The sequence below is a fragment of the Sylvia atricapilla genome, chromosome 6, assembly GCF_009819655.1.
Source record: "Sylvia atricapilla isolate bSylAtr1 chromosome 6, bSylAtr1.pri, whole genome shotgun sequence".
Lineage (NCBI taxonomy): Eukaryota > Metazoa > Chordata > Aves > Passeriformes > Sylviidae > Sylvia > Sylvia atricapilla.
The window spans coordinates 16,638,911-16,666,201 of NC_089145.1; the positions used below are offsets into that span (position 1 = coordinate 16,638,911).

The window sequence follows — 27,291 nt, forward strand, 5'->3', positions numbered from 1 at the left end:
AATGTGGCCAGCAGGGCGAGGAATGGATTCTCACCCTTTACTCCACTCTTGGGAGACCCCACCTGGAGTACTGCACACCCCTCTGGTGTCGCCAGCATAAGGAGGACATGGAACTGCTGGAGGAAGTCAAGAGAAGGGTCATGAAATTAAGAAGGGGACTGAATCACCTGCTCTACAAAGACAAGTCGAGAAAGTGGGGGCTGTTCAGCCTGAGGAAGAGAATGTTGTGAGGAGACCTAACAGCAAGGTTCTGCTGTCTGAAGCGGACCTACAGGGAAGCTGGAGAGGGACTCGTAACGAGCTATAGTGACAGGACAAGAAGTAATAGGTACAAATTGGAAGAGTGAAAATTTACTGTAGATATCACAGAAATTTTTTACTGTAGGGATGGTGAGGCACTGGAACAGGTTGCTCAGAGAAGCTGTGGGTGCCCCATTTCTGGCAGTGTTCAAAGCCAGGCTGGATGGAGCTCTGAACCCCTTTGTCTAGTGGGAGGTATCCTGCCACGCATGGGGGTTAGAACTGGATTATCTTTAAGGCTCTTTTCAACCCTGCAACATTCTACGATTCTACGAAGTAAAGAAGATGAGGCTGTTCCCACTGCAAAAAGATGTTAGCGGAAAGTGGAGGCAAAAAGGGAAAAAAAAGCGCTGGTGCTATATTTGGAGCGTTCCTAATTGCACTGTTCTATTTCCAGCTGCCGAAATCCGCACTAGAATTTTAATTAAGGGCTAAAATTGTGCAGCACATCCTGACAACAGGAAACAGCCCTAACAACGGGAAACAGTTATGTTATTTGAATAGGCTTTGAAATAATCAGATTTTATCTCCCGAAGCACCACTCAAGATGAATATTAAAGCTGCTTTTGTTCTCCCGGAAAGGGCTGCGCTTGATCAGCAAGCTCTGGGAAACCACTGGGGCCGGGCCAGGCAGCGAGTCGTTCCCTTTCCCGCACGGCGCCCACGGCTGGCAGAGGGGGCCGGGGAGCGCCCCGCGGCCCCACACACCCCACACTGTCCGCGGAACGCCCCGGGCGTGCGGCAGCGGCGCCCTGGGCACAAGATGGCGGCCTGAGGCGCCGCGCCCGCCCCGCCTCCGCCGCAGCGCTGCGGCGCCCCCTACCGGCCGCGGTGCCTCCGCAGCGCCGCGCTCCGCTGCGGCGGCCGCAGCGCGGGACAGCGCACGCGCCGAACGGCTCCCCGCCCCTCCTCGTGCGCGCGCGGGCGCATGCGCAAGAGGGCGCCGCTGCGCTGCCCCGGGGGCGGGGCCGGGCGGGTCAGGTGACGCAGGGCTCGCGCTGAGTGACGGGCGGCGGGGCCGGGATCGCGGCTGGGAGCGGCGTCGGCGGCCTGGCGGGGCCGGAGGAGGAGGAGGAGGACGGGGAAGAAGGGTCTCGGCCGCGGCCCCGGCGAGGCGCCATGGCCACCACCGTCACCACCCAGCGGGGCCCGGTGAGTGCTGCGGGCGCGGCGCCGCCGCGGGGCCTGCTCAGGAATATCTCCCGTTACCGCTCGCCGCGGTGGGCGGGCGAGGCCCGGCTTGGAGACCCTGATGGGCCCGTCCGGCCTCTGCCAGCGCCGCTGTGGGAGGGAGGCTCCGTGTCTCTCACCGTGTCCCACCTCCGGCCGCGCCGGAGGGGAGAGAGGGAAAGCCCTCTCATCTTCCCCAGGCTGCTGGGATGCGGGGGAGGAAAGTCTGCCTTGTCTCCCGGTTCCTCGCCTGCCAAGAGGCTTTTGGAAAGGGGAGGGGAAAGGCCCTCCTAACTGTGCGGAGTCCTTGAGGCGGCCGTTCTGCCCGTTCTTTGCCCAAAGGCCTTTCTGAGGAGGGAGGTGTTTACAAGGAACCGAAGCTAAACCGCTTTCCCTTAGAAGCTCCCTGTGCTCGCGGCTCGGCGGGGCACGGCCGGGCCGCTGTCCCTGGAGCTGCCGCCTGAGAGCTGGAAGGGCGCATCCAGTGTAGGATGTAGTGTGCGTGTTGGACGGGAGCTGAGCCGTCGTAAAGCTAATTTACCAGCCTTCTGGGAAGTGGTGCTGACAGTTTACTGGGAATATGTTACTGTCCGGTTTTGCCCAGGGATAATCATACCTTCACACCGGGATGTTCTACGTGTGAGGTGTTACAACATCAGCTTTCGACAGTTGTGCTGTTCCTGTCTGTTCCTCCTGTCTGAAGGGATCTGGTAGTCATTGACAATATGATATTGTTTACAGTGAAATGAGGCTTTTTTTAAGAAACAATGAATTTACACTGCTGTGTTTTATTACGTAGAAACAGCTGGGGTTTTGGGTTTTTTTAAATGCAGCCTTTTAGAAAGAACAGTGAGGTGAATTACTGCTAATCTTGAAAAACTGCATTGCTGTCATTTTCTTATGACAGTAATGTGCTCGTCAGTTTTATTCCTTGGAGTGGCTTATTTGTTTCATTTATCATAACTGCTTGATCTTTCTTGAATGTTACTCTTGCAGATGTCTTGTTCTAGAATTTCCCAGGTACTGCTGTATGATCTATTGGCAGTCTTTTGCTTCCTAAACTTGACTGAAGCCTGACAAAAGGCGTGTGATGATTTATCTCATGCATCTTTGGCTTTCTGGACTTCAGGTTTTGGGTTTTTTTAAAATGTGTTACTAACGTTGTACGTGCTTTTCTTCCTTACCCACTTTAGAGATTTGAATGTTTTCAAATGAGTGAATAAATTATGCAATCTTAAGCAGGCATTTAGAGCTGGGGGTGTTTATATGGTACATTCCAGCCTTTCTTAATTCTCTTTAGAGAGGAAGATAAAATCCTACTAGTTTCTATATATGCAACTGCATTACAAATGAATAGCCACTAAATGGTGCTAAAGGATTGGGAACCACATTTTTCTTTACTGCTGATGAAAACAGTTTAGTCTTTCTGTTTGAACGAGCAAGAAAATATTCAAGGTAGTTTCATGTGGGTAAGAAACTGAAGTGGGCTGTTGCCAGTCTTATACCTGCACTTTGTAATTTGTGGCGCTGCTAACTTGCTCTGCAATTAAAAATTCTTATTGCTGCTAAGTTTTTCAGATGAAACAGAACTCATCTTGTCTGTTACTGTAAATACTCTACTAGAATATAGATGGATATCTCTGGCCCTTTTCAGGATGGAAAATAGCATATTTTCACATTTGTGATCTTTTTGGAACAAAACAGCTTTCTAAGTCTGAGCTATGGCTGAGTATGTAAGGACTGCTAAGTGATACCTTTTAGAAGTGAGAGTATTAATTAATTAATAATTAATAATCCAATAAACAGTTTGACCAGGCTTTAGATTAAGACTGAGCCACCAAAACTTTGTGATTCCTTATCTAGCCATTTGTACCCAAAATGACTCTTGATCATCACCATGCTGGCAAATACATCAGGTCCTTCAAAATTAGATTAAGTACCAACCTAGGACTGCATAGATTTCTGCTCTTAATTTCCCTAATAGTCACTACTCATCAGAGTAGTGTCAAAAGTCCCTTTCCAGCTTTCTTGCAAGCTCCTTCAGGGACTGGAAGGTGCTCTGTGGTCTCCCCAGAGCTTTCACTTCTCCAGGCATAGACACAGATGCCATGGGACACTAATTCTGTCTTGAATTTTTAACTCATGGTTGTATACCATAGTTCCTGCCATACTTTGCACGTTTTTACCCTCTCCTTTTTTCATGTGAAATTGGCTCCATTTCAGGTTAATCGAGATCTTTTTTTTCTTTGTGTTGCATCTCGGAAGAGAACCTGGGTCTGTTTTGTCAGTGATTTCCTTGCAGATACCAGAAAGCCACTGCAAGGTGTATTTTTACTTTCTTCATTTCTAAACAAGTCCTCAGCCTGGCCTCACAAGTGCTCCAGCCCTTTTCATGGGCCTACTCGGTGGATCTTTGCTGGGCTCTCTAAAGTTCGTTTTTCATGTAACTGCTGGGCCCCAAACCATTGCAGTGTTCCAGATGTGGTCCAGCAATTGTTTCCTTTTCTCAGCCCGCTAGCTGGATTCTTGTTGGTCCTGTGCAGTTTTCTATTAGGATTCATTGCTCAAGACTCCTCTGCTCATCCATGTTTAGCTTGCTCTCCACCTCTGTAGAGGTACAGGCAGTCCTGCCAGTTGTTCTCCAGTCTGTACCGGTGCCAGGTGTTTTTCTGGCCAAAGTACAGGTCTTTGCCCTTGTTGAATTTAATGAGATTCCTGCCAGTGAATTCTTCCATCTCACTAGATGGTCCTGTCAGATATACCAGTCATTTCTCCCAAAATTCAGTGTCGTCCTCAAAACTGATAAGGATGCCTTTTGTCTTCACCTTTTATTACTGAGGAAAAATACTAGACACGTAAGTTTGTTTCCATACAGACCTCTGAGCAGCTTCACTTTTAACCAACCTCCTGTGTCATTAACCACTGAACTTCAGCTTCTGAGCTTAATGCCTTAGTCAGCTTTTCATCCATCCAGTCATCCACCCCTTCAGATTGTAATGTTCCAGTTTGATACCTCTTTCACTTTCCTTAGTCATATATTCTTATTTTTGAGCAGGCAGATGGCTCATCAGCTTTTTATTCTTTGAAAACCTCAGTAAAACGTGTCTATTCCTAATCCCTGTTTGGCTCTTTTTCCTTCATCTATCAAGGAATGTCTTCCAGAAGCACTTACTCCATGAATTTCTTAGTTACTGAAGTGAAGCTGACCTACCTGTGATTCCTCAGGTCATCCTTCTTGCCCTTTTGGAATGCTGGGTGTGAGATTTGTCTTTCTCCAGGTATATGGGAGTTCTCTAATCTCCCTGACCTTTCAAAGATGTTAAAGAGCAGCCTTGAACAAATACCAGCTCTTTCAGGACCTCTGGATGCTTCTTATCTGGTACCAATTTTTTCTTCAGTGTGTAAAGCATAGAATAATAGTTCAAAATTCTGTCATTCACTTTTTCTTCCTTAAAAACAGTAAAACCATTTTAAGGAGAATGGACAGAAATTTTTGAGTAGTTAGGTGTTTAATGTTTTGATGTTTTGAAGAAGTTTCGTGTTGGACTTCCTTGGTAGTTGCTCTAGTGTGGAAGCTTAGTTAGGGTTCCCTGAGTGTGTTGTGTCGGGGCAAATGTTCCTGTGACTGGGATTATTTGTGGCTGTGTTTGGCTCTGTCCCGTTCCCTCCCACACACAGGTGCCAGTGCTTGCAGAATCACTGAGTTGAAGGTTTTGATAACTTCCCTCCCATTCCCTTTGCCTCCAACCCTTGTTTCTTCTGGTCAGGCCTTTACACTGACCCACTTTACAACTCTGGCGCCATTTCATGTTGCATAAGAAACAGAAAGGTGAGACTGAGACAGCCCCATCCTCAGTTACGTCAAATAGCTGTAGAATATAACACCATGTTCAGTTTGAAGAAGTTGAGATGCAGTTTTTATGCCTGCAGCATTCTGCTCTGAAGATCCACAAAACTAGCTCTTGGGTGGTTGTAGAAGATGGGAGGGGCAATGTTATTCTATTTCTAGATAATCCATGTTTTTGAGGTGCAATGCTGTCAGTAAAGTTTATTAGAAAGTGATTATAAGGCAGGCTTATTTTTAATTTCTCTTCTGAATTGTAGTCCCATCGCTGTCCTTTTGCTAAGTGGAATTAATGTTTTGTTCTGCAGCTAGTGACAACACTCTTGAATTTCACATTCTTTCTGAAGTGCCCTTATAGTAGAGGGAAGTATGTTTGTTTCAAAGCAGTTGTGGAGTAGGATAAGTGACACGACCTTGTCGCTTATGTTTTCCTTGCTTTTAAAATAAAAACTGGGGTTGAATTCTGGTCACTTAACATTGTATTTCTAATTCAGGTTGAAAGGTGGCAGTTATGTGCCTGTTTTTAAATGCTTTGAGGACGATGTAAATTGATCTGTTTTCTTTGCAGATAAAAAGAATGCATGATACCAATTTGGCTCCATCAATATGGAATCAGCTGATAATTAGTATAAGAAAGTTCTGATAATTAGTATAAGAACATTCTGTTAGTATATTCTGACATTTAGTAGTATAATGAGCATTATTTCATTCAATAAGCATTTCTCCTAGATACTGTACAGGCTATATCACCAGGACATGTGAACCAAATCTTAGTCAGAACTGAACATATGAGTGTGTGCATCTCCTATTCCCACTCCTCCCTTTTAGAGGGGTTTACCACTTAGATCTTTTGAGAACTTAGTTGACCTTGTATGATTTTAGTTTCTATGAACGTCAGCTGTGCAGTTCTAGGATAAGAGTGTGGTTTTGTGTGAGGTAACTAAATAACCTAGAATCAGTTTAGCTGCTGTAAGAAAACTTCAGTTTCCTTATGGACGTTTTCCCCTTTGACTTTCAGTACAGAGACAAGTTCGTTTATTTGATTTTGGAGCAGATATTGACAAACTTTTATGAAATAAAATTTCAAATGCGAAAGCTATTATTAGACTTCTGTTGTGAATTACTTCAGCTTTCCAATATCCACGTGAAGGTGGAAAGAGGCTATCCTGTTTGCTGGGAGTTTGACAGAGGGAGCTTGCAAAATACAGAAATGGGGTTTCAGGGGTGCAGCCATCACTTCTGACTATGGGAAATGTTTATGATGTCTATTCCTAGAGGTGCTGATCATACCAGATTTGAAACTTCCTGGAGGACCAGGGGTGGAGGGGGACCTGCTGTGTTGTAAATGTCCTTTCCTTGCTAATTCTGGAGCCGTTTCAGATCTTGCCTAAATGGATTATGTTTTATTTTAAAATTATATGTATTCCAGTGGGAAGGCTGTTATAACACTATATCTCATTGCCAGCCAAACTTACATAAACTTTCTTTAATTATTAACTCCTAGCTTAGTTTTCTCCCTCTCTGCCCGTTTTATTTTCTTTTTACTTCTTAAAACCTCAGCTGCTTAGATTTTTAACTGTAAAATTTTAAGGTGCTTGTTAGTAAAACTGATTCCCTTTTTACTCTGCTTCCCAATGGCCCAGCAGCAGGCATTCAGTGCTTCCTCTTGAACTTTTCAGATAAACTTCCTTTTTGGCATGTGACATCTACTGTTGCCAGGATCCCGAGGCTCTCAGATAATCATACAAAATAGTCATACATGTGATTTGGCAAGAGCTGCAATTTCTGTCTCCAAGATGCAGTGTTGACATGCACATGCTGTGTAATCTTGAAAAGCTATGTCCTCAAGGCCTGTTAGCTTCTTAAATTATATTCTGTAAGCATGCATCTGCCAGATACATGATTGAGTAATCTTGCTTGGGATTGCAGCATGAGAAATTGGGTTGTCCTTTGTCTTGATGAGGTAGGCAGTTCTGTATTAAATATGTAATCCACTCTATAAACAGCAGAAATGAATGCAACTTCATTATCAATTTTCTGTGACAGTTTTTTTGCCTTTAAAATTTTTATTATAGATCTTTGTTATTTTAAAATGGTGAAATGTATTTGAATTGATAATGTTCACTGTGTTTAAAACCTAGAAACAACCCGAGTTCTTGAATTGGCAAGTAATGGGTAGAAACTTTCCCTTTGTACTGTAAAGGTAACAGAAAATCTGTGGAGAGTGCTGATTCATATTGGCTCATGTGACAGAAGTTCTCTATTACTACTTTTTGTCCTGGCTCATTCTTGTGATAGACCAGATTTTTAATTCCCACATTGCTGTTTTGATTGTGGTGGAATTTTGTCACCAAGCTTAGTTGCAGGCTGGCTGTGTTTAATACTGGAAAAGCATTAGGACATCTTTATTGTGTCGCAGGATTTGGTCCATAGGAAATCCTGTTCTACAGTCTGTCTTGAATGTGACTGTGGAAGTGACCTTTCAGATGAAAGCACTGTGCTGTGTCTTGGCACAGGAACAATTAGACACAACAAATTGTGATGAATAAGTGAAAGAGCTGGTTGCCATCAGATATCATATATAAATGTGTTGTAAAACTTCATGGTTCTGACTTTTGTGTCGACTACTTCAATGTTTAGTTGCAGAGAGCAGCTTTGGCTCTCAGTCCTACTTTTTTTCAGAAGCTTATGTTGGAAATTACTGTTTCTGAAAAGGAGAACATTTGCTACACGAGTTGGCAGTTTTGTCGTTTAATTAGTTCTTTGTTCATGCTGTCAAAACAAGACTAAATTTTCCTTAATTTGCTACACTTTGATTTATGTTCATCTCTTTCCCATTATAAAAGTTTAAAGTCTTCTTTTTTTCCTCTCTTTGTTTTTTAAGGTATTTGTTGGTGAGCTTCCTCAGGATTTTCTTCGCATTACCCCAACCCAGCAGCAACAGCAAATCCAGCTGGATGCCCAGGCAGCTCAGCAGCTACAGTATGGAGGAGCAATGGGTACAGTAGGAAGACTCAGTATTACTGTAGTACAGGTATAAGTTATGCCATCTTTGTACAATTAAGTAATTTTAAATAATTAACGCAATTTTTAATGGTGCATGCAAGAAGATTTTGTGTTGGAATTTGAGTTACTAAATTACTTGTAAATGGGTTGTAATTCTTAAAGGTTTTGTAGCTTCATTTTTCTGTATATATCAGCATTTTGTCCAGTTTCATGTTTCATTGTTGCCTGGTGCAGCGATTTCCTGTAAACCTTGCTGTTATAACACATTATCATATAAACTCATGGGGGTTTTTGCAGTGAACAGATTTCTCTGAAAACTTCTGTTCAGAGGCTTCCTATAGTTCCTCTACTTAATACTAGTACAGACATTAGTAATTTTGAGAATAAAGTAGGGAATAGTTCCTTTAGGTATTGTTCCACATCCTTCTTCTCAAAGCTGTTCTCCAGCCAGTTGGCCCAAAGTCTTACTGTCATATATACTCTTTTTCCTTTGTTGTACACTTCTCTTAGCCTGTCAGGGTCCTTCTGAATGACAGTACAACAGACAAGAGATACTCTTCTTTGTCTAGGAATTGATGCAGGAATGCTATGGTGTCTTGGCTGCATATTGAGACGACTTGCCATGGTACAGCTAATCCACAGAGGATGAAAATCTGGTTGAAGTGTACTGTATTTAAATAAGTGCTGATAAAGTATATCAAACAGCATGCCTTAATTCTGTTAGTGATGGAAGTATAAACTGATGGAAGATCAGAAAAAGTTTCTGTGGAGGTAATTTGTTGGGTGTTTTTCTTGCAGATATACAGGGATGGTAGTGAGTTTGTCTAAGCACAGCTGATTATTGCCTTTTTTCAAGGTTTGATAAACTGTCTAATCCCACAAATCAAGAGTATAGATAGTGCTTAGTTTGGATGCCGATTCCTTACTTTTATTTTTAAGTCCACATTTACAAGGAGCAATTTGAGGCCTTTCTTACCAGCTCTAATGTATGAATTGAGGAACCAGCATGTTCCCTGAAGGAGAAAAGGGCTTTCCAAGCCTGAGGTGCAGCCTTTGTGATAAATGTTAATTCAGTGCATTGCCTTAACTGTTGTGAGTTCTGTAAACATCCTGTAGGTGGGAGATGCCCTGGGGCACCATGGTTTGTCTCTTGTCATACTATAAAAAGAGCCACAGGCTGCTCAGTTCAAGTCAAAGAAACAGCACATCCAAAAAACCCAACTTCTGCTTGAGCACAGCTGTGCAGGAGCAGTGCTGCGTTCAGGACTGTCATCACCTTGTTTTGTTCTAGTCTTCTGATGTTAAAGCAAAAGTATGTTGGGTCTCTTCTGATTCTACACAGCATCTGTTTTATAGTAATGTTAGGCCTTGAGTTGTCCACGGAATTAACTACTGTGAAATGTACACGCTGAAATAAGTGTTTAATCACTTTGAAACATATGATCTACTATGACTAGTTTACTTCAGTTGAACTGCTTTTGCAGGGTGTGCTTTTGGATTCTGTGATATTCTTGAACATATTGGATTTCTGTATTTCATCCTTTAAAAGAACTTAAGTGAAAGAGGACAAGGCTACCTATGACATCACACTTGTGATTGTATGTTGGAGAGCAGATACCCAGGGAAAAATTGAACTTGTTAGAATATCCTTGTAATCATATATTTTGTGCTTTGGTATGAAGTAATTTATTTTAGCTGCAGTGAAGATGTGTATTTTCCACAATAAATACGTTAAAAAGATGTTTCCTTTTCAAGGTCTCCCAGACACTTAATGGTGTTACTGATTTACATTTTAATCTGAATGCCGTTTTTCTGTTGTGTTTTTTTTTTTTAACTCTTTTCTCTATCACAGAATTTAATCTAGTCCTTTGTTCAATATTTGGTTCTTACTGTGAACTAGTAGTAATTAACTCCTCAAGTAAATACACTTCCTGGGATTCTTTTATTTCAGGCCAAACTGGCAAAGAATTACGGGATGACGCGCATGGATCCGTATTGTCGAATACGGCTTGGATACGCTGTGTATGAAACTCCAACAGCACATAATGGAGCCAAGAACCCCCGCTGGAACAAAGTTATTCAGTGCACTGTTCCCCCGGGTGTGGACTCCTTTTATCTAGAGATATTTGATGAGGTCAGAACTGCTACATGTTTTTTCTACCCCTCCCCATCTCCAGTTTGGACTGAGGTTTGGGTTAAACCTTGCAAAAAAGAAATGAGTTAGTACATACAGTTCCTTAGCCATGTTCTCTGGGAGATGTCAAAAAGTTTTCAAACTTCCAAAAGCAGCAATTCCCAAAAAATGTGAGAGCTGTTACTTTTCTTTGGTACCTGATAAAAGGGCGTTAGCAGGCTTGCCTGCAAAGGAAGAGAAGGAAAAGATGTCTGAGTACTATTTAAGCTCCTCTTGGCTATCAAAATGACCTGCAGCTTTATGTCCTTCATTGTCCCTATTAAAAAGAGCCTGTGATACAATGCTGTTTTACTTGAAAATTCTTTGGTGCTATTCTAACCTAGGAAGAGCTTGGAAATTTTCCCAAGCTTGGAATTCCTGAGAATAAAACTGTTAAATACAGACTGTGTGTAGTCACTAGGATTTATTACAAGAAACTAAAAGGCTACACAGCTGAGGTTAAAGTCATGGTTTGCCTTTTTTTTGCTGCCTCTCTTGCTGTGTGTAGTAAAGCACAACCATGCAGCAGCTGTGTCATCATTACACAAGTGAGGCTTTTGGATGCTGCTTTGAGGGCTTAGCTAATTGGTTCAAAGTGTCTAATTGCTGCAATAGAGCAGGTCAGTACTTCTGTCTGCTGGAGTTCACAGTCTATCGTAGTAAACAGAAGCTGTTCATGTTCATGTAATGGCCTCTGATGTCATGAGATTGACACAGCCTATGATGATGGATGAAATACAGGATCTGTATTTCCAAAGTGTTCTGCTCCAGGTTTTCTATTTCTAGCTATTAAATATCTGCAATCAAGCTGTAATCCCACTTAAAGTGTCCTTCATCCTTGTTGGAAGGGAGATGGCCAAAATACTTATTGACACTCCAGTAGTTTCAAAGGGAGTAAAAGTAACAAAGTTAATAGCATAAAACTGAAGTGTTAGTCAAGGAAAATTTTAAATTTGGGGGTTCTTTCAGGACAATTGATTTGGTGATATTTTTCAAATTATTTTTCAGAGAGCCTTTTCAATGGATGACCGCATTGCTTGGACACACATTACAATTCCTGAGTCTCTGAAACAAGGAAATGTGGAGGATGAATGGTATAGCTTGAGTGGAAGGCAAGGTGATGACAAGGAAGGAATGATTAATCTGGTTATGTCATACACGGTAAGCCAAGTTTGGGCTGGGAAGGGGGAGAAGCTTCTTAAGTAGTGGTAGGGAGATATTTTAGACTGAAGTAGTTCTGTTGTGCCATACTAGGTGTTTGTGTGTTGGCATTTAAAATAATTATACCTAACTCTGGGACTAGCAGTCAAAAATACTTGTAAATACAATAAATACTTTGTGGTGAGGTGGCAGATGGGTATTTATCTTGCTTTCCAGTTACCAAAATTCCTTTTATTTCTGCTGTTGAGGAGTACACTGAGAGCAGGTAGCTGGGTGTGCGGCTGCAGTGAGAGCTGCAGCTTTTGCCCTGGCTGGGGGTCATGGTGAGGGCCCCAGGAAAGGGACCATGACCTGGTGCTGGCCCTTTGCACCACAGAGGGCACAGGGACCTGTGGCACAGGCCAGGGACTGGACACCGGGACACAGCAGGAGCTGATGAGTGGGCAGGAAGACCCCGGACTGTCTGGGTACACAGACTGTGAGGGTGTAAAAGCCCAGGGATTCCTTTGTTGAGAGTCCCTCCCCAGAGGCACCGGCTTGAGCTGTTTCTGTGTTACTGCACCACGATGAAATTGCTTTAAGGATGTCTGAGACACTGTGTTGGGAAACCCAGGACTGAGCTGGTGAGGAAACGCTGTCTGACTGTGAGTGTGGGGTGTGCAGGGAGCCAAGAGGGGCACCCCTGGGGTCACTGGAGCCACCCACTGCAAAGGGGCCTTGGTCTCAGCAGTTGCAGACTGGAGTGGGTTGCCAAAGTGGCTCCTGGATGGTCAGACAGGAAAATTTCCTTAACACTGTGCTATTAATATGTATAAAAAAGAAATCCTCAGCTAAATGGTCCATTGCCATTTCTAATGTAATAATAATATTTTTTTAAAAAAGCTTTTTGGAATCTAACAGTAACTTCCCCCACACCCCAAATCTTAAAAAAATCATGTCAGTTTAAAAGCAGAATAATGGAAACTATTATGACTTAGGTTTCTTGGGTAGTTTGAATGCTCTTTCAGATGACATTATTTTTCACTTCCTTTTGTTCATTTGATGCTGCTGGTCATGAACCTGCAATGCTTTGTTTAGCAGCTCCTGGAGTGTTCTCATCTGTCACCTTTGTTTCAAGTAGCTGTTGGATAACAGTGTAGCACTTGCAGCCCTGAATGCTTCCTACTGCACTTGTGTATCATCAGAAGTTCCAAGCTGCTGTTGAGTGCACAGCTGGGCAGAGATATTCCCCTGCTGTTAGAAATCTACATTCTGCCCCAGATCTGAACAGTTGTTTCATTACTCCAGGGAGAACGGAGTTTATAATTAACCTTGAAAACTGTCTCCCTGTGAAGGTACTGTTCATAATATTCAATATTCTCAAGGATCAAACTGAATTGAAATATAACTGAAGTTATTGTGGTGATAAAAGGGAATGGAGTTAATTTGATAATTTGTTTAAATCACTGTTTTACTTCAAAAATAATTGATTTAAACAAAAAATTGTTTCAAGGAGCATTGTGCTCCTTTTAAAAATAAAAAATAAGAATAAAAATCAGATTTTGTCAAACAATTAATTTTTGATGACGGTGTTGTATATTCATTTCACAAGACTAAGGCATGAAAGCTGACTAAACCTGTATTTTAAAATAATGCATTTTGATAACAACATTTCATCACTCTTGTGAAAGGTGAGTTTGACGTGATGTGTTTTTATTGATTCACAGGCAAATTAATTGCCGTTTGAAAGATGGCAGTTCAGTTCGTTTGCCAGAGATTTTGCTTAATATAGATTAGCACTTAGCATAGCTATATTGTACTGTTGAACGTGGATTTGCAATGTGATAACTTGCTTGCAAACACTTTTAATTGCTGACATTTTTTTGCTATTTCCTGAGTTGTTCTAATCTGTTCTTACCTGTGCCTTTTCTCTCAAGTCTTTGCCAGCTGCCATGATGATGCAGCCCCAGCCAGTGGTCCTGATGCCCACTGTATATCAGCAAGGAGTTGGATATGTGCCTATAGCAGGTAAGTTTTCTCTCCTTAAAGACTATGAACCATCCAGATGAAGGATGTTGCGGAAATAAGTACAAAACTACTCCTGTTTTTTCAGAGCATAGAGGAAACTATAAACTATTTTTCCTTAACTGCTTATCCCATGATACATTTTTCTGAGAAGAGGGAACAAATTTAGTACAGGTCTGCCTTCAGTCTTGTACCTTATTTAATAGAGCTGCATGAGTTTGATTAAATGGATTAAAAGTCTATCAGGTTGTGAAGGCTTCTGTTTTTGAGTATTATTTTATACTTCAGTCAAGTCACTGAATAGCTGTCTAGCAGGCTGCACTCTTAAGTTGTGCTTACTTAAGGGATTGGCAAGCCATGTCCGAAGCTGTTTGCACTCGAGAAAGTGCCCCAAATCAATTGTGCTGTTGGAACTGCAGCTTCTGAGGTCCACAACAGGATTAATTTTTCTGTGGTCTTTCAAGATGCTTTGTTGGAAAGAAACTTGCTACACAGCATGTGAAGTATTCATAGCTTAGTGAATGAAAAATGTTAGGGAGATCTGAGACAGCTCTTTTTGATGTATTTACATAACTACAGCAAGTATTGTCAGTGCTTTTGGTTGGTTCAAAGAGAGTTTTGGATTTGTAGAGAAAGATGTGTTAAATTATGTTTTGTAATTTTTCTGTCAAAGATGAAAAGTTTAGAGTATGTAAGTAAGTTGGAATTTGTCCTACTTAGGGAACATGCAGTTGAGTTTGTGTTTCACTTACAGCTGTTAAAACCCCCGGTTTATTCTATGGCTGTCTGTTCAGTAATATGCTTTTTTTCAGGGAAAGTAAGAGATAAATTCACATATTTTCAACTTCTTTGCATGCAAATTTATGAATGAATGATAGTGTGTGTGGGACATAATTGAAGTGCTAAGAGATGACACAACAGATACATATATTTTATTTTTCTTTTGTAAGACTAGGAGATAATTGAATTTAAAATGACTAGGAGATGATTGCATTTAAAATTCCATTCACTGTAAAAACAAATTTCATCAACAGAAGGCTGGATATGTAAGTTAGGAATCATACCTCCTGTTTCATTTTTACAGAGTTAAGTTAGAGCAAAATACAGAAGAGTTGGGCTGCATGCTTTATTCCCTGATGAAAACATGCAGTTTGCTTAATTTTAAGTGTTTTTTTAATCTCCGTAGCTTAATCGTCAGATTTTAAGTCTTGCCAGTGAAGTTCTTTGGACCGGAGTGTATGTTCCAGTAGGTCATTCTCTTGTGGTAAACCAGACCTTCTGCAGTGAACTTCAAACACAGTCATCTTGTTTATAGTGTAAAAAATCTGATAGAGAGTGCTAGAAAATTTTTTGAATAGATCAGAATGAGAATATTCGTATTACAAAATTTCTGTGCCAGAGTATGAACAGAAGAAATGAAGCAGAGACTAGTTTCATGTATAATTGAAATTAGACATAGAACTGAACAGATAAAACGGATAGAAGACCTTCAAACTTGCTATTCAAGTACTGGACCTTCAAATCATGATGTTCTGTGAATTATTTATCTTGAGAATATTTGCTATTTGGACAAGTGAAGAAATAACTAATAATTTGCAAGTGATAATAATGTCTGATATTTTAGCAGCTAAGAATTTGGGGTCTATATGGTGGATCATTGCCCTTGTACCAAGATCCAGCATGTTAGCTTTAAGTGTTACTGTAATACTATTCTGTATTCAGAATTCTTCCTGCATCTGTGACTTGTAATTTTAAAGCATTGCAAAATTCCACTCTGGATTTGAACTCTTCTTTTGTTCTGGGAAAGCTTGATTTTACTTTCTTGACTTCACAAAAGCCACCTTTGACCTACATTTGGTATTTTTTTACTCTTTTTAAATATTACTGTGCTTTGTGTTTGCTATTCTAGAATTTCTGTGGACATCATCAAAATTTCCCAAAGCACTGTGAGTTCTAAAGCTTTGACTTACTCACTAATCAATGACACACTCATAATAATTAGATGGATGTTTAGGTTTGGGGTTGCAAAGTGACTTGGCTGCAGAATACTTTTGCTGTTTCAGACATTTAATGGCCTAATAAAAGCAATTTCAAATTTAAAAGGAAATAATAGTGCATCTTAGAAGACATCACGGAGTTTTTTGAAATACTTTCTGTATACTAGATGCTCCTTCTGAATGATGAACTAGATGCTCCTTCTGAACTCTGTAAACTCTTTCAGAAAGGTGCATGCAAGATGCTGGCCTTCCTTGCACAGCTGAACTGTTTGTGTCTTCTGGTTCCACTCTGTTTGCACATTTCCTTTGTAACACTGTACAGTGTTTGCTCTCTTCCTTTTGAGGCTGCTTCAGGAAGGGTAATGGACATCAGTATGCTCCTGCTTTGCATATTTTTAGTTCAGGTTTTTACCTCTGCAGCTAAATTAATGTAGTCAGTAAACAAGTTCTGCTTTTCATTCTGAAGAGTGGAAGAGCATCATTGAATAGTTTATTGTATTTGAAACAAAGGGGATTCTGCTGTAGGAGACTGTCAGAATCCAAGGCTAATCTAGGATGGAAATATAGTGGGTGGACTAAAATGCTTACCCAGACAGTTTTAGCAGTTACTTGTTAACTGTCCAAAATAACTGTGCTTTAAAGAGCAATGGTTAAGTCAAATTTAGGTGTGTCACAAAGGCCAAGCTGTTTTTCTGGAAAAGAAAACTTCTTCTCAAAACTAACTTTCTAATTACCTGGCCTTCTAATTAATGCTGAAGCATCTAATTACTCTCATGCTCTGTCATACAAGCTGAGGTAAACAGTAGAAACAAGCAGGTAGTTGCTGTGGTAAGCAGATGAACAGGAGGAATGCTCATTTCCTCACATTTGGTGGTAGATGGAGCTGTGTTAAGAACAGAAGTGGCCATAGTATATTCTTGCACCATGGTAATTAATTGCAAAATTTTTAAAATTGAAAACTTCTGACCACAGCTCTAGCTGCTGCTTGCAAGCTATAGCTGCCATAGTTGATGTATCTATGGATTGGGTATGCAAAAATTAGAACTTGTGAACCCTGTTTTTGTTGTTAGAGAGGTTGAGTTTATCTACCACCTCTTCCTGCTTCTTTTTCTACAGATTACTTAAACTGTAGAATATTTTGATACACTGGTGCTTGCAATATCTTCTTGTATTGAACAGTACCAGAGACAGTGAGCTAAAAAGTATTAGTTCAGTAAGCAAGTTATATTTCTTATAAGCTAAATATTCATGGGATAAATAGGAAGCTTGCTTTTACTTATTTTATAAACTCCTATGTTAAAAACCTGTGTGTTTCTGGGTCCTGTCAGAGTCAAGAATAACACTTTTCATTGAGGCAGGGTTGTGTGTCTATATACATTGTTCCTTTAGGTGTCCTTTTTGAGAATCATGGGTTAGTTTGTGATGTTACTGGTATCTGTTCAGAAATCCATGGATGTATGTTGTCCTTTGTGGTCTGTAAAATATAATCCTTGCTGCAAACACCTGGTGGCTTACTTATTTTGGCAACTATGTTGTATCCCCTGATTGTTACTTCTGCATAAACAACATATTTAGGAAATTTGTTCCGGGCGCTGAAGCAATTTAGTTGAGAGACTGGATCCTAGCAGCATTCAGTTTTTTAGTATTAGAATAGTTTAGGTTTTGCTCAACTGCGTCATTTTATCCAACTTTCATCTTTGGAAGGTAAATAATTAATATCCTTTTAAAAATAGATTAATATTTCTTTCCCATGTCTTATTCCTTTCCCCTTGTCCCTTCATTTTCACCTGTCTTTAGGGCTTGAGTACTTTGCTCTGGGTAAGTTTCCAAGCTCTTTCCTCACTCCCATCCTCATTGACTCGAGTCTTTGCATGAACTCAACTAAACAGCTTTGTTCGTTACAGCAGACTGTATAACAAGGTATTGCCACTTGGTTTTCACAGTAGAACAATTTAATGCATCTTCTGCAAATTATTAAAGCCTCTCTAACCTGTTGGAAAGTCTTTAAAGGCATCTGCTCAACTTCGAGCTACCGTGGTTAAACTCATTGCTGATAACAGTGTTGATGGATCTAATGTGATGTTATGATATTCTTCTGAAGCTGTTGTATGTCAGTGAGCTACACTAGGTGATAGTATTGGTTTTCTAGAAGAGAAACATCATTCTTGCAGTTGTTTGGCTACTGCAAGATTAATGAAGAAGCAGGTAATGTCACGACTTTTGGTAAAGTTGAAAGCGAAAAACTGAATTCTGCAATGACACTGAGAAGGCAACCTGCTGATTGCATTAGTCTTAATTTCCTTATTTAATCTTCAAATAAGCTTTCTTTTTAAAAATGACACTTTTTTCATCAGTGTATATTTTTCATGCACTTCTGTTTTAGATCCATGCCAAGTTAAGTACCTGACTAGAATTTTAAAGGCAAATCATGTTACAGGAAATCAATTTTCCTTCATTTTAGACTTCCTTTACTGTGACACTTTCAATTGTGCAAAGATGCTGTGACACAGCTATCTTTGATAAAATCATTTGTCTTCAATCAAATGCATTCAGAAATTTTAGAATGGCTCCTTTTGAGATATGATGTCATTTCTTAATGCCCCAAATTTCAGAAAGGTGCTGTAGATAAAATTGTTGTGGTGGTCACAACATACTTGGTTTATTCAGAGCAGTGGAATTTTAGCATTTTTCTGTTGTTTCATGCACTTAATTTTTCTAGTAGTTTGCAAAGAAGCAACATTTAAATAAATGAGATGGCATGCATATTTTAGTAGTGATTTTTTTCCTGGAGCAAATGTCGTTAAGACTTTTCTAAAAAGGGTTACCAGTTTCTTCATTTAAATGAAAGAATTCATGCTGCGAAGGTTCCTGAGTTGACTCTGAAAGAGTCAGTGCACGGGACAGAATGATAATGAGTTAAGAAATTAAACACAGAGCACTTGACTGAAAAAAAAATAAAATTACAAGTGTGTAATGCCTTGTATGCAGCTGGAAAAAGTTTACCCTGTTAATTCTGCTTCAATGCTTTTATTGCTGCTTATAGCAATTGACTTGCTACTGTTTCATGTTTTGGAATGTCACTGCTTATGCCAGCATGTTTGCCATTGCCATATCACTGAATTGGAAAACAGTGCTCCATTCTTCTGATTTATAACATGTACCTAATATTTGACAGTAACACAGGAATCCACAATTCCACTGATAGTGGATTCTTACATTGTCTAGTTCCAGTTTTCACCTCTCAGAGATACGAGGTTTTTTAACTTAAAGCAGCTTTTTACTGAATATTGATAATTTGGAAGCTTATTATAACTTTGTCTAATGACTGCATGTGTGTCTGTTTGCTAAATTTCAGTGCATAGTTCTTCAAGTTTATGGTTAAGTCTTACTTACTGTTTTGTAAATCAGAAATTATAGATGCTTTTAGCCTGAGTGTGGAAAGGCCCAAAGTACTCTTAAGCCGGTATTTGTATAGCTTGGATGTTGAGTTTCAAGAAAAGTAAGCATTTATCATGGAGGTATTATTAAAAATCTGTGATATTACCTCCATTTGTGTGCAGTCTAGTTGTAGACAGCATAAGCTAAAACTGTAAGAGCTGAGAAAATGGGTTTTAAAAATCCTTGTTGAGAAACAATACAGTTAAGAAGTTTCTTGTGTCTTTAACTGATTATTTATATAGGAATGCTCTTTGAGTGCTGCTTGTCCAGATGTATGGCTTCATAATTACCTGTTTTGATGAAAGCAGTAAGGAAAACTGTGTTCTAATCTCAATTTTATTTTGGCACTGATAAGACACTGAAACAGTATTGGTAAGCTGTAGGATGCTGTGGTGTTTGACAAAAGAGCCTCATGTTTAATTTGGATTAATACTTTAAAAACTGAGCTCCTATATGGACAGTTCGCTGTTTAGGTGGATTGTTGGATAATCTCAGGGTGCTGATGACTTAATAAAAACTATTGGGAAGTTTATGTTAGAAGTAAAACATAACTTTTATTGCTCCATTCCTTCAGGTACTTCGAATCTTTGGTTTTTTCAGGCTGCACATCTTCTAATGTCCCTTTTAAATGCCTACATTGTTTGTAGGCAGCTATGAGGAATGAGTTGAGGTTTGTTGACACTCTAGAAGAGGCTCTGCAAAATGCTGCTGGGTAGTTGGGTGAAGTATATTTGCAGTGTTGGTGAGGACTGCACAGTGGTTTGCCTCCAGGGTGACTGATGGGCAGTGTGTTCAAACACAAAGTGCCAGACAGAATTCCAGGCACCATGGTCCAAAGGCCATAAAAAGCTGTGGAGCCAAGGTTTAGGGGGGTGAAGGAAAGGGTAGAGGTGTGATGCAAGTGGGTGGGCAGAAATACGGCTCCAGTGTGCAGGTAACAAATTTATGCTTATGACTCAGTATGAACCTTTTTGAGTAGATGCAGCCTGTGTGTTAAAGCTTCTGGGTTCTTTTTTCTTTTTTTTTTTTTTTTTCTTCATGATAAAACTTAAGATGATTGAAAGGGGAATTTTAGAAATCAAAGTTGGAGAACATAGATAAATAGGGAGGTGTTTACAAATCAGTAATGAATTCCTTCAGAAAAGGAGTCTAAGTTGAGGAAAGAAATAGAAAAGAGTATACATATCAGGTGAAATGCTGGGTGCAGTGCTCACAGTCAAACTATATTCACTTAGAGTACCTGGTCAGCCAGAGTTGATGTTTAGCTCATCCAACTTTGAATGTGAGTTATAATACAGCATTTTTACGCTGACAGAAAAAACAAGTCACTGGGATGCTAAAACATTTGTACAGATAAGTATGTACATCTGTACAACGTACATTTGTAAGTATAGATGTTTCTGACTAAATAGTTAGAGTGAAGAAAATACTGACGAGAGAAAGTAAGTATTGAAACTGCTCTTTGCTCTTTTTTTTAGATGTTAGGTCTGAGTAGAAGTAGTAAAATATAATTGCAATATTTTCAATCACACAGGTACTTAAATCATTATGTTAAGAGAGATGAGGCTGCAAAGAGGCACTCTTGAAAATTATACTGCTTATACATATGCTTCGTTGTTATGATTTTTGAGCAGTTAGAATTCAGTAGAAGAGAAGCAGCTTCTGATCTACTCCTGAGTAATCTATGAAAGCTGGTTCTCAAAAAGAGATCTTATTTTGAAGATGTGTAATGGTGATGATGCAAATAGTTCATCCTTTGTTTAACTCAACAGAGAAATAATTAAGGTCATAGATACAAAGCAAACAGGCGAACTAAAAACTGTGTAAAAGAAATTAGATGTTCAAAGAAAATGTGTGCCAAATTAAAGAAAAATCTACAAAACCAGCACTCAGAGAATCCCAAGAAGCATGAAGTAAAGCAGTAAAGTATGTTTCTGACAAAAACTGGTAGATCTCCCATATATGGGGATGTGAAAGTGTTAAATTATATGTTAAATCTAAACTGGTTATGAGGTTGAGTAACAAGGCTTCTGAAGATCAATTGTGTAAAAGAAGCAGAAATTACTTATTTTAAAGAAGCAGGAATCATGTATGTCATTAAATAATAATAAAGATATAAGTATGTAAGGTAGTTCAGGAAAACCTACTTGGAATGTGAGACCATAACAGATGAAGGAAGTCTTGCTTTCAGAAGACTGGACGGGATAGCTAAGTGAAGTTTCTATTGAAAACATTTTTGAAGTAGCCATATTGTATAGAATGATTAAAACCCAGGAAGACTAGAATATTTAAACCAAACATATAATTAGGTAAACTTTAGGAGGAAGTGACATGGTTGTGTAGGAAAAGATTGTATGTTAAAATTCATAAGTATTTGAGTACATAAGGAACATTGTGGTCTGTGTATATCACCTTCCCAGCTGCATTTGGAAAATGCTATTTCCTAAGCATTCTTTCTATCGTATGATATTCTGATACAATAAAAGTAAACTTGTGCTTTAATACCTATTTAAAAAAGCTGATGAACAAATGAAAATAGGTGATTACGCATCTAATGAAAGAGGAGTTGAATCTGATGTACCTGTTTTGGTGAGGTGCATAAGATTTCTTTAAAAAGTAAGTGAAGGGACTAAGACAATTTGTCAAAATAAAAACTCTTTTAACAGTTTTCTATGCCTCTCTGACTGCCATAGGTTGCAGAAGGATCTCATTGTAATAAAAGGGAAGTAAAATTATATATTAAGTCTAGTGTTAAAGTATGTGTAAAGGATAATCTTAACTAATATTTATTTGGTGACAGTTTCTCAGTTTGATCATTACTATACATGAAGGTCTTTGAGTTATTGTAGATTACTCTATAAAAATATCAGGTGAATAGTCTTTGAAACAGTGCATAAAATGCTTGAAAACAAATAGACAGCCAATACTAGAACTTGTTTCTGTCTAGCTGCAGGTAGTTCTCCTTGCCCTACCTTAGAAATTCTACAGGATAACTACAGAAGCTGACACATAAAGGAGTGGGACTAAGATAATCAAGAATCTGAAGAAGTGAAATATACAATTTTCAGAAGTGATAACAAAAGACTGTCGATACATACTATTATCTGTTTTCAGTTTTATACTGAAGAAAATGTAGTGTTTTCAGCAATGGTTTTATGCTTAATGGTAAAAGTTCTTATGTGAAAAATAAAGGGATTTTGTCTAGTAATTTCTTCTAACAGGAATAGGAAAACTCATTTTCTAAAACTCTGTAAACTGCCGGTGCTTTATTTTACATGAATATACAAGAAGTTAGCAAAAAATGACAGGTCAGTTGAATCTTGTCCTTTAGAAGAGAGATGAGCAAAGCAGTGTGTCTCCTTAGAGGCATTGCGCTTTTGCCACATAATGACTTTGCAGGCTGGATGGAACTTAAGCCAGGAAAAACATCTGCTAAAAATTGCTTATTTGTGTGATCCAGTCTCCTAGTGGACCAAAGTACTTTGCTGTCCTTTGAATACACTGGAGATTGCATTAGTTGTCTTTCTAAATATAAGTTATGTAAATTGCTGATGTAAAACCATTTTTTTCATCACAACATAAATACACTGAAAACTGAAATATGAGGTGAGGAAAACCAACCACACCTTTTTCTGATGAGCTTAGTGTTTGGTTAGTGAATTATGTATGAACCTGTTCAATGCAAGTTTTACCTAATTTTGAACAGTACCTATTGCCATACTGTTGTTTATAACTTCTGGAATATAACCTTGGGGAGAGAACCTGTTCCCGAAAATTATTTTCCAGTTGAAACAGTGTAGATATAATCTCTGCAATCATCTTCCTCTGGAGTGCACGTTAAAATAGATAAATGCTGAAGTTGGTGGGTTGGGGTTCTTGTTGTGGGTTTGTTGGTTTGTCTTTTTTTTCCACTCTACTAATGTATGTTTTGTGGCATTCTTTCTTCTGTTTTTAACCTGTAGGGATGCCTGCAGTCTGTAATCCAGGCATGGTACCAGTGGCAATACCACCTCCTGCAGTCAACCCTCAGCACCTGTATAATGAAGAGGACCTGAAATCTATCCAGGACATGTTTCCCAACATGGACAGGGAAGTAATCCGCTCAGTGCTAGAAGCTCAGAGGGGGAACAAGGATGCAGCTATCAACTCCTTACTTCAGATGGCTGAAGAATCATAGATGCTCACTTCCTGCATAGTCCCCGTCCTCCATGCCACTTATTTTTACTTGCCAAGACAGGGATTTAGCTAGAGGAAGAATTTCCCAACTGCTTTCTGTTAGTGCATCGTGTGTGACAGATTAAACCCCTTTTCTCCTTGGACAGTTGGATCTTCTTCTCTTTCTTTCTCAGTCTGTACATACTCAGTTTAGCTTATGTCCTACAATAGAGCAGTGAAACATCTTTACTATCAGCTGTGCCCTGTGTGGCTATATTCTGATGGGATGGAGAATAATGCTGCTTTGTTTCTTTCTCTCCTCCTTTTCATAAACTTACAAAGTAACTCTATGCAGTACAAGATTTACTAGTGTTTGTTAGATTGGGGAAAAAAATGTTTCCATGGAAGGTTTGCTGTTTAAACACAACTGATTAGTTAAAAGTATTTAGGTTTCAGCAAGCAATGCGTTTTTGCTGAAAGTTAAAGGAGAAACCCTTTCTTATTCTGTGGTGTTTAGTTATTACTCTGATATATTCACACCTTTTAGGTGGAAGATTTTTAATTTAATAAGCTAAATTTCTAGGTTGTGTTGTTGGGCATCTTCTATTCAATCTAGTCATTGGGCACCAAAGCAATATATTTTCTGGTGTGCTTTTCGGGCTTTATCCTCCCACATAGTACTGTTATGTACCTGTAAAATCTTAGGAGGTAACTTTTAACTCATACAGTATGTATTGCTGTAGCAGAGAACAGGACTAAGCCCTAGTGTACTCCCACAGTTAATTGCACTTAACTACTACTTCTGCATTCCCATGACTATTTCAAAGGATAAGTGCAGGAGGAAAGATGCTTACACCTGGAAAATGATTGAAGCCGTAAAGAAATATTTAAGATGTTGTCTTACGTTCAAAAAGCAGATATCTATGATCTGATTATAAGGCTTCTTTCTTTATACCTATGTTTCAGCAAAGATATTGCTTTACATTAGTGGGAAAATGATAGTATTTTTCCTGTAATTAGAAATAAGCATGAAAAGTAGCTTCAGGGTCTTAGAATGGCATTATGAATTGCTCAGTGACTTGTTAGACTACAGTTGCTGTAGTCAGTTTATTATTATTTGATACAGATGGAAATAAAATTCTTTGTGAGAGACAGTTTAACATATCTGAGTTACAGTCTGATCCTCGGAGGAGGTGTTTGTATTTATTGTTAGTGTAATTTTTTCAAATAAGAGTTGATTTTGGAGCTGCAGAACCATACAGTTATGCACCAGTTACACCTGTTGGATGAATTTCTGCGGTGTCTGTTTTTGTAAAGTAATGCACTTTAAATAGTATGCACCAATTTATTTTTCCAGTGATGTGCAATGTTGCTGTTTTGTCTCTTTAATGTTTGATTTCAAATACTTTCTATAATAGCCATAGACCTTTATATTTTCAAGAATTGAAATGAATGTACACTTGAAATCTAGGCTCTTGAGTGATTCATGAGAACATTAAAGCCAGGTTTTGAATAGGGAATGATGACCCATATTCTCTTCTTCCCCATACTTTATTTCATGTCCTATGCTTAAAATATTTTCTTCATTGTCTGATGGAAAGCTGATTTTATCCCCCCTGCAACCCACATTCAAGTAGCCTTTAGGTAGCACTGGCAGTAGAGCATGAATATTTATTTTTTTATCATTAAAAGTAATACTGAAGCTTTTAAAATACAGCACCAAAAATCATCCCAGTTTCTGTCTTCTCATAATATACAGTATTAAGTTTTGTTATGAATCCCTTAACATCTTAAATTTCCTATTGAAAGCATAAGTGTCTTTAAACATCTTCCAACTGGAATTTGAATAATGAAATTCAAGGCTATAGTTCTATGTGCTGTAGTTGTAAAATTGCCACACTTTTGTTTTCTAAAGTTAAATGGGTATTCTTCAAGAAACTAGTCTTGCTGCTTCCCTACAATCATAGTAAATTTTGTGATTGAGTAGGTGTAGAGGCATTTGGTCTTTATAGCACAGTGTTCTATGACATCATGACCCAAAAGGATGAATGTTGGTAAGGATTTAATGCTTAGATACCTCCAGGAAGAGTCCTGTGCTCTAGCTTTTACACAGGTAGCATGAATTGCTAGGGATGGGAAAATTCAGGGAAAATGTACATACGTAAATTTTTATATTAAAACAGCAGTATTCATAATACAGCTTTTCATAAAAGCAAGTGGTCATGGTTCAATTTAATGGCTGGTAAATTGTACTGCATCCCATTACAGCTCCATTTCAAGCACAGAACAAAACCATCTTTCAGTCCTAACTGCCAGAAGGGGTAAGTGTAAAAATTAAGCTAGCTAGCTTTATTCATAAACTGGGCTCTGGCCCTCTGAGGGAGACTCCTGTTCTTATATGTATTTTTTCCCTAGGCAGATGTTATGCAAAACAGGGTACAGGTATGAGTTGAAAATAGGATATGTAGGAGCAGTATGGCCAGTAGATGGATTTCATTATCTTACACTATACTTAAATATTGTTCTGTGAATTTTATTGTCTTTATGTCATTAAGCATTAGAGATGAAACTCTTACATCAAGATATGCTACTTTCTCTTGTTAAAAAGAACAAAATCATCAGCCTACTCAGCTTTTCAGCATACATATCCTTCTAGTTAAGCTGTTTGTTGCTAGGTTTGAATTGGAGAGAGATGAAAAAAGGCAGGGAATGTTTACTTATTTTAGGGTCTGTGAAATTAAGGTATTGGAACTGAAAGTCTGGGGTTTTTATTTAAAACAAACAAATCGTCAGTCATGATTGTAGCTTTTGAGAAAATGCTAATGGGAAAATACTGTGTTTGATGATGCTCCTCTGCTCAACAGCTTCCAGCAGCTTGGAGCCAAAACCAGCTGTATAAGACAGGCATCTGCTAAAAGTTAGTGCTCTCAGTATAGTTTGAGTCCTGCCAAGAGCCTCAACTTGCTAAAGGTAGGAAGATTTTTTGTCTAGCTAGATCCTTGCAACTTCTCTACTGCTCTTTGCATCTACTGATGGTACTGAATGGGTTTTTTCTCCCCTTATAAACGTTGTTGCCTGTTTGGTTGATATGTAATACCGTACAGAAGATGTTTTTTGCTGTAATAATTCTGAAGACATTGTTTCTCTGTATTGAGGTCCAGTGTCCAAATCTGTTTCTTGCACTCTAAAGTACATTAACTTTTTCATTCTAATTTAATAAATGTTTCATCTGAATGAAAGTGTTTTATGTCTCCATTGGAGACCACCACAGTGTGAGTCTTTTGTCTATAGACTGATCTAAAATTCAAGTTTTGGTTACTGTCTTTTATTCAGTGTTGAACATTGGTTGGCAAATTACACTGGTTCTCAATGTGGCCATCTGGTGGGAACAGTAACAGTAAAATGCTCAAAAGTACTTTGAGCTAAGTAGGTGCCTCTTTCTGACTCTTCTATAGCTACTTTCTCAAGGAAATATTCTGCTGTTGGAGGTCTGGAGGACAGAAGAAGGCAGTAGTGAGGTTGCATTGTTTGAAGGACATCATTGGAGGGTAAGGGAGGAGGGGAAAAAACAGCCTGTGGGTATGGAGGGAATGCTGCAGTGTGGAGGACTGGGGACTCTGGATGAGAGTGGTGTCCAAGTGAAGAGTTATGAAATGGACCACATGTGATATTCCAGCCACAAAAAGAGCTGGCTTTATCTGCTAATAGATGATAAATTAATTTGAAGGATTTGGGTTGCATATATCTCTTTCTAGTACTGTGATGGCAAAGGTATCTGGGGCGTTCTTTCTCACTTAGCAGTATCACCATGCTCAGTGATGAATGTGATTATTAACCAAATGCTAGTCTGAAGTATTACTGTGTTATCAAACTAACATTTTGGGATTTACTGTCCATTCATAGTGTGCTTTTTTCCTAATCAAGAGGAGTTTTTGTTTTAACAAATGATAGCTAAGATGAATCTTTCACAGCTGATTTTTCTTTGATTTATTTCTTTTATTTACTGAGTACATACTATGAAATAAAACTGTTCAAATTGTGCT

The 27,291-nt window shown here is 39.1% G+C and overlaps 1 protein-coding gene across 2 annotated transcripts; it reads left to right on the forward strand.

Moving 5' to 3' along the window:
* Nucleotides 1-1,269: 1,269 nt before the first annotated feature.
* On the forward strand, nucleotides 1,270-26,487 carry TOLLIP (toll interacting protein). 2 transcript variants are annotated; one of them, XM_066320954.1, is made up of 7 exons: nucleotides 1,270-1,452; nucleotides 8,199-8,348; nucleotides 10,272-10,454; nucleotides 11,502-11,654; nucleotides 13,571-13,661; nucleotides 17,453-17,473; nucleotides 23,056-26,487. In XM_066320954.1, the coding sequence occupies exons 1-7, from the start codon at nucleotides 1,420-1,422 to the stop codon at nucleotides 23,268-23,270; spliced, it is 846 nt and encodes a 281-aa protein (XP_066177051.1). In that variant the 5' UTR covers nucleotides 1,270-1,419; the 3' UTR covers nucleotides 23,271-26,487. The 2 variants fall into 2 exon arrangements, with proteins under 2 accessions (XP_066177051.1, XP_066177052.1); XM_066320955.1 differs by lacking the exon at nucleotides 17,453-17,473 and having other exon boundaries at nucleotides 1,274-1,452.
* The last annotated feature ends 804 nt before the right edge of the window (nucleotides 26,488-27,291 follow it).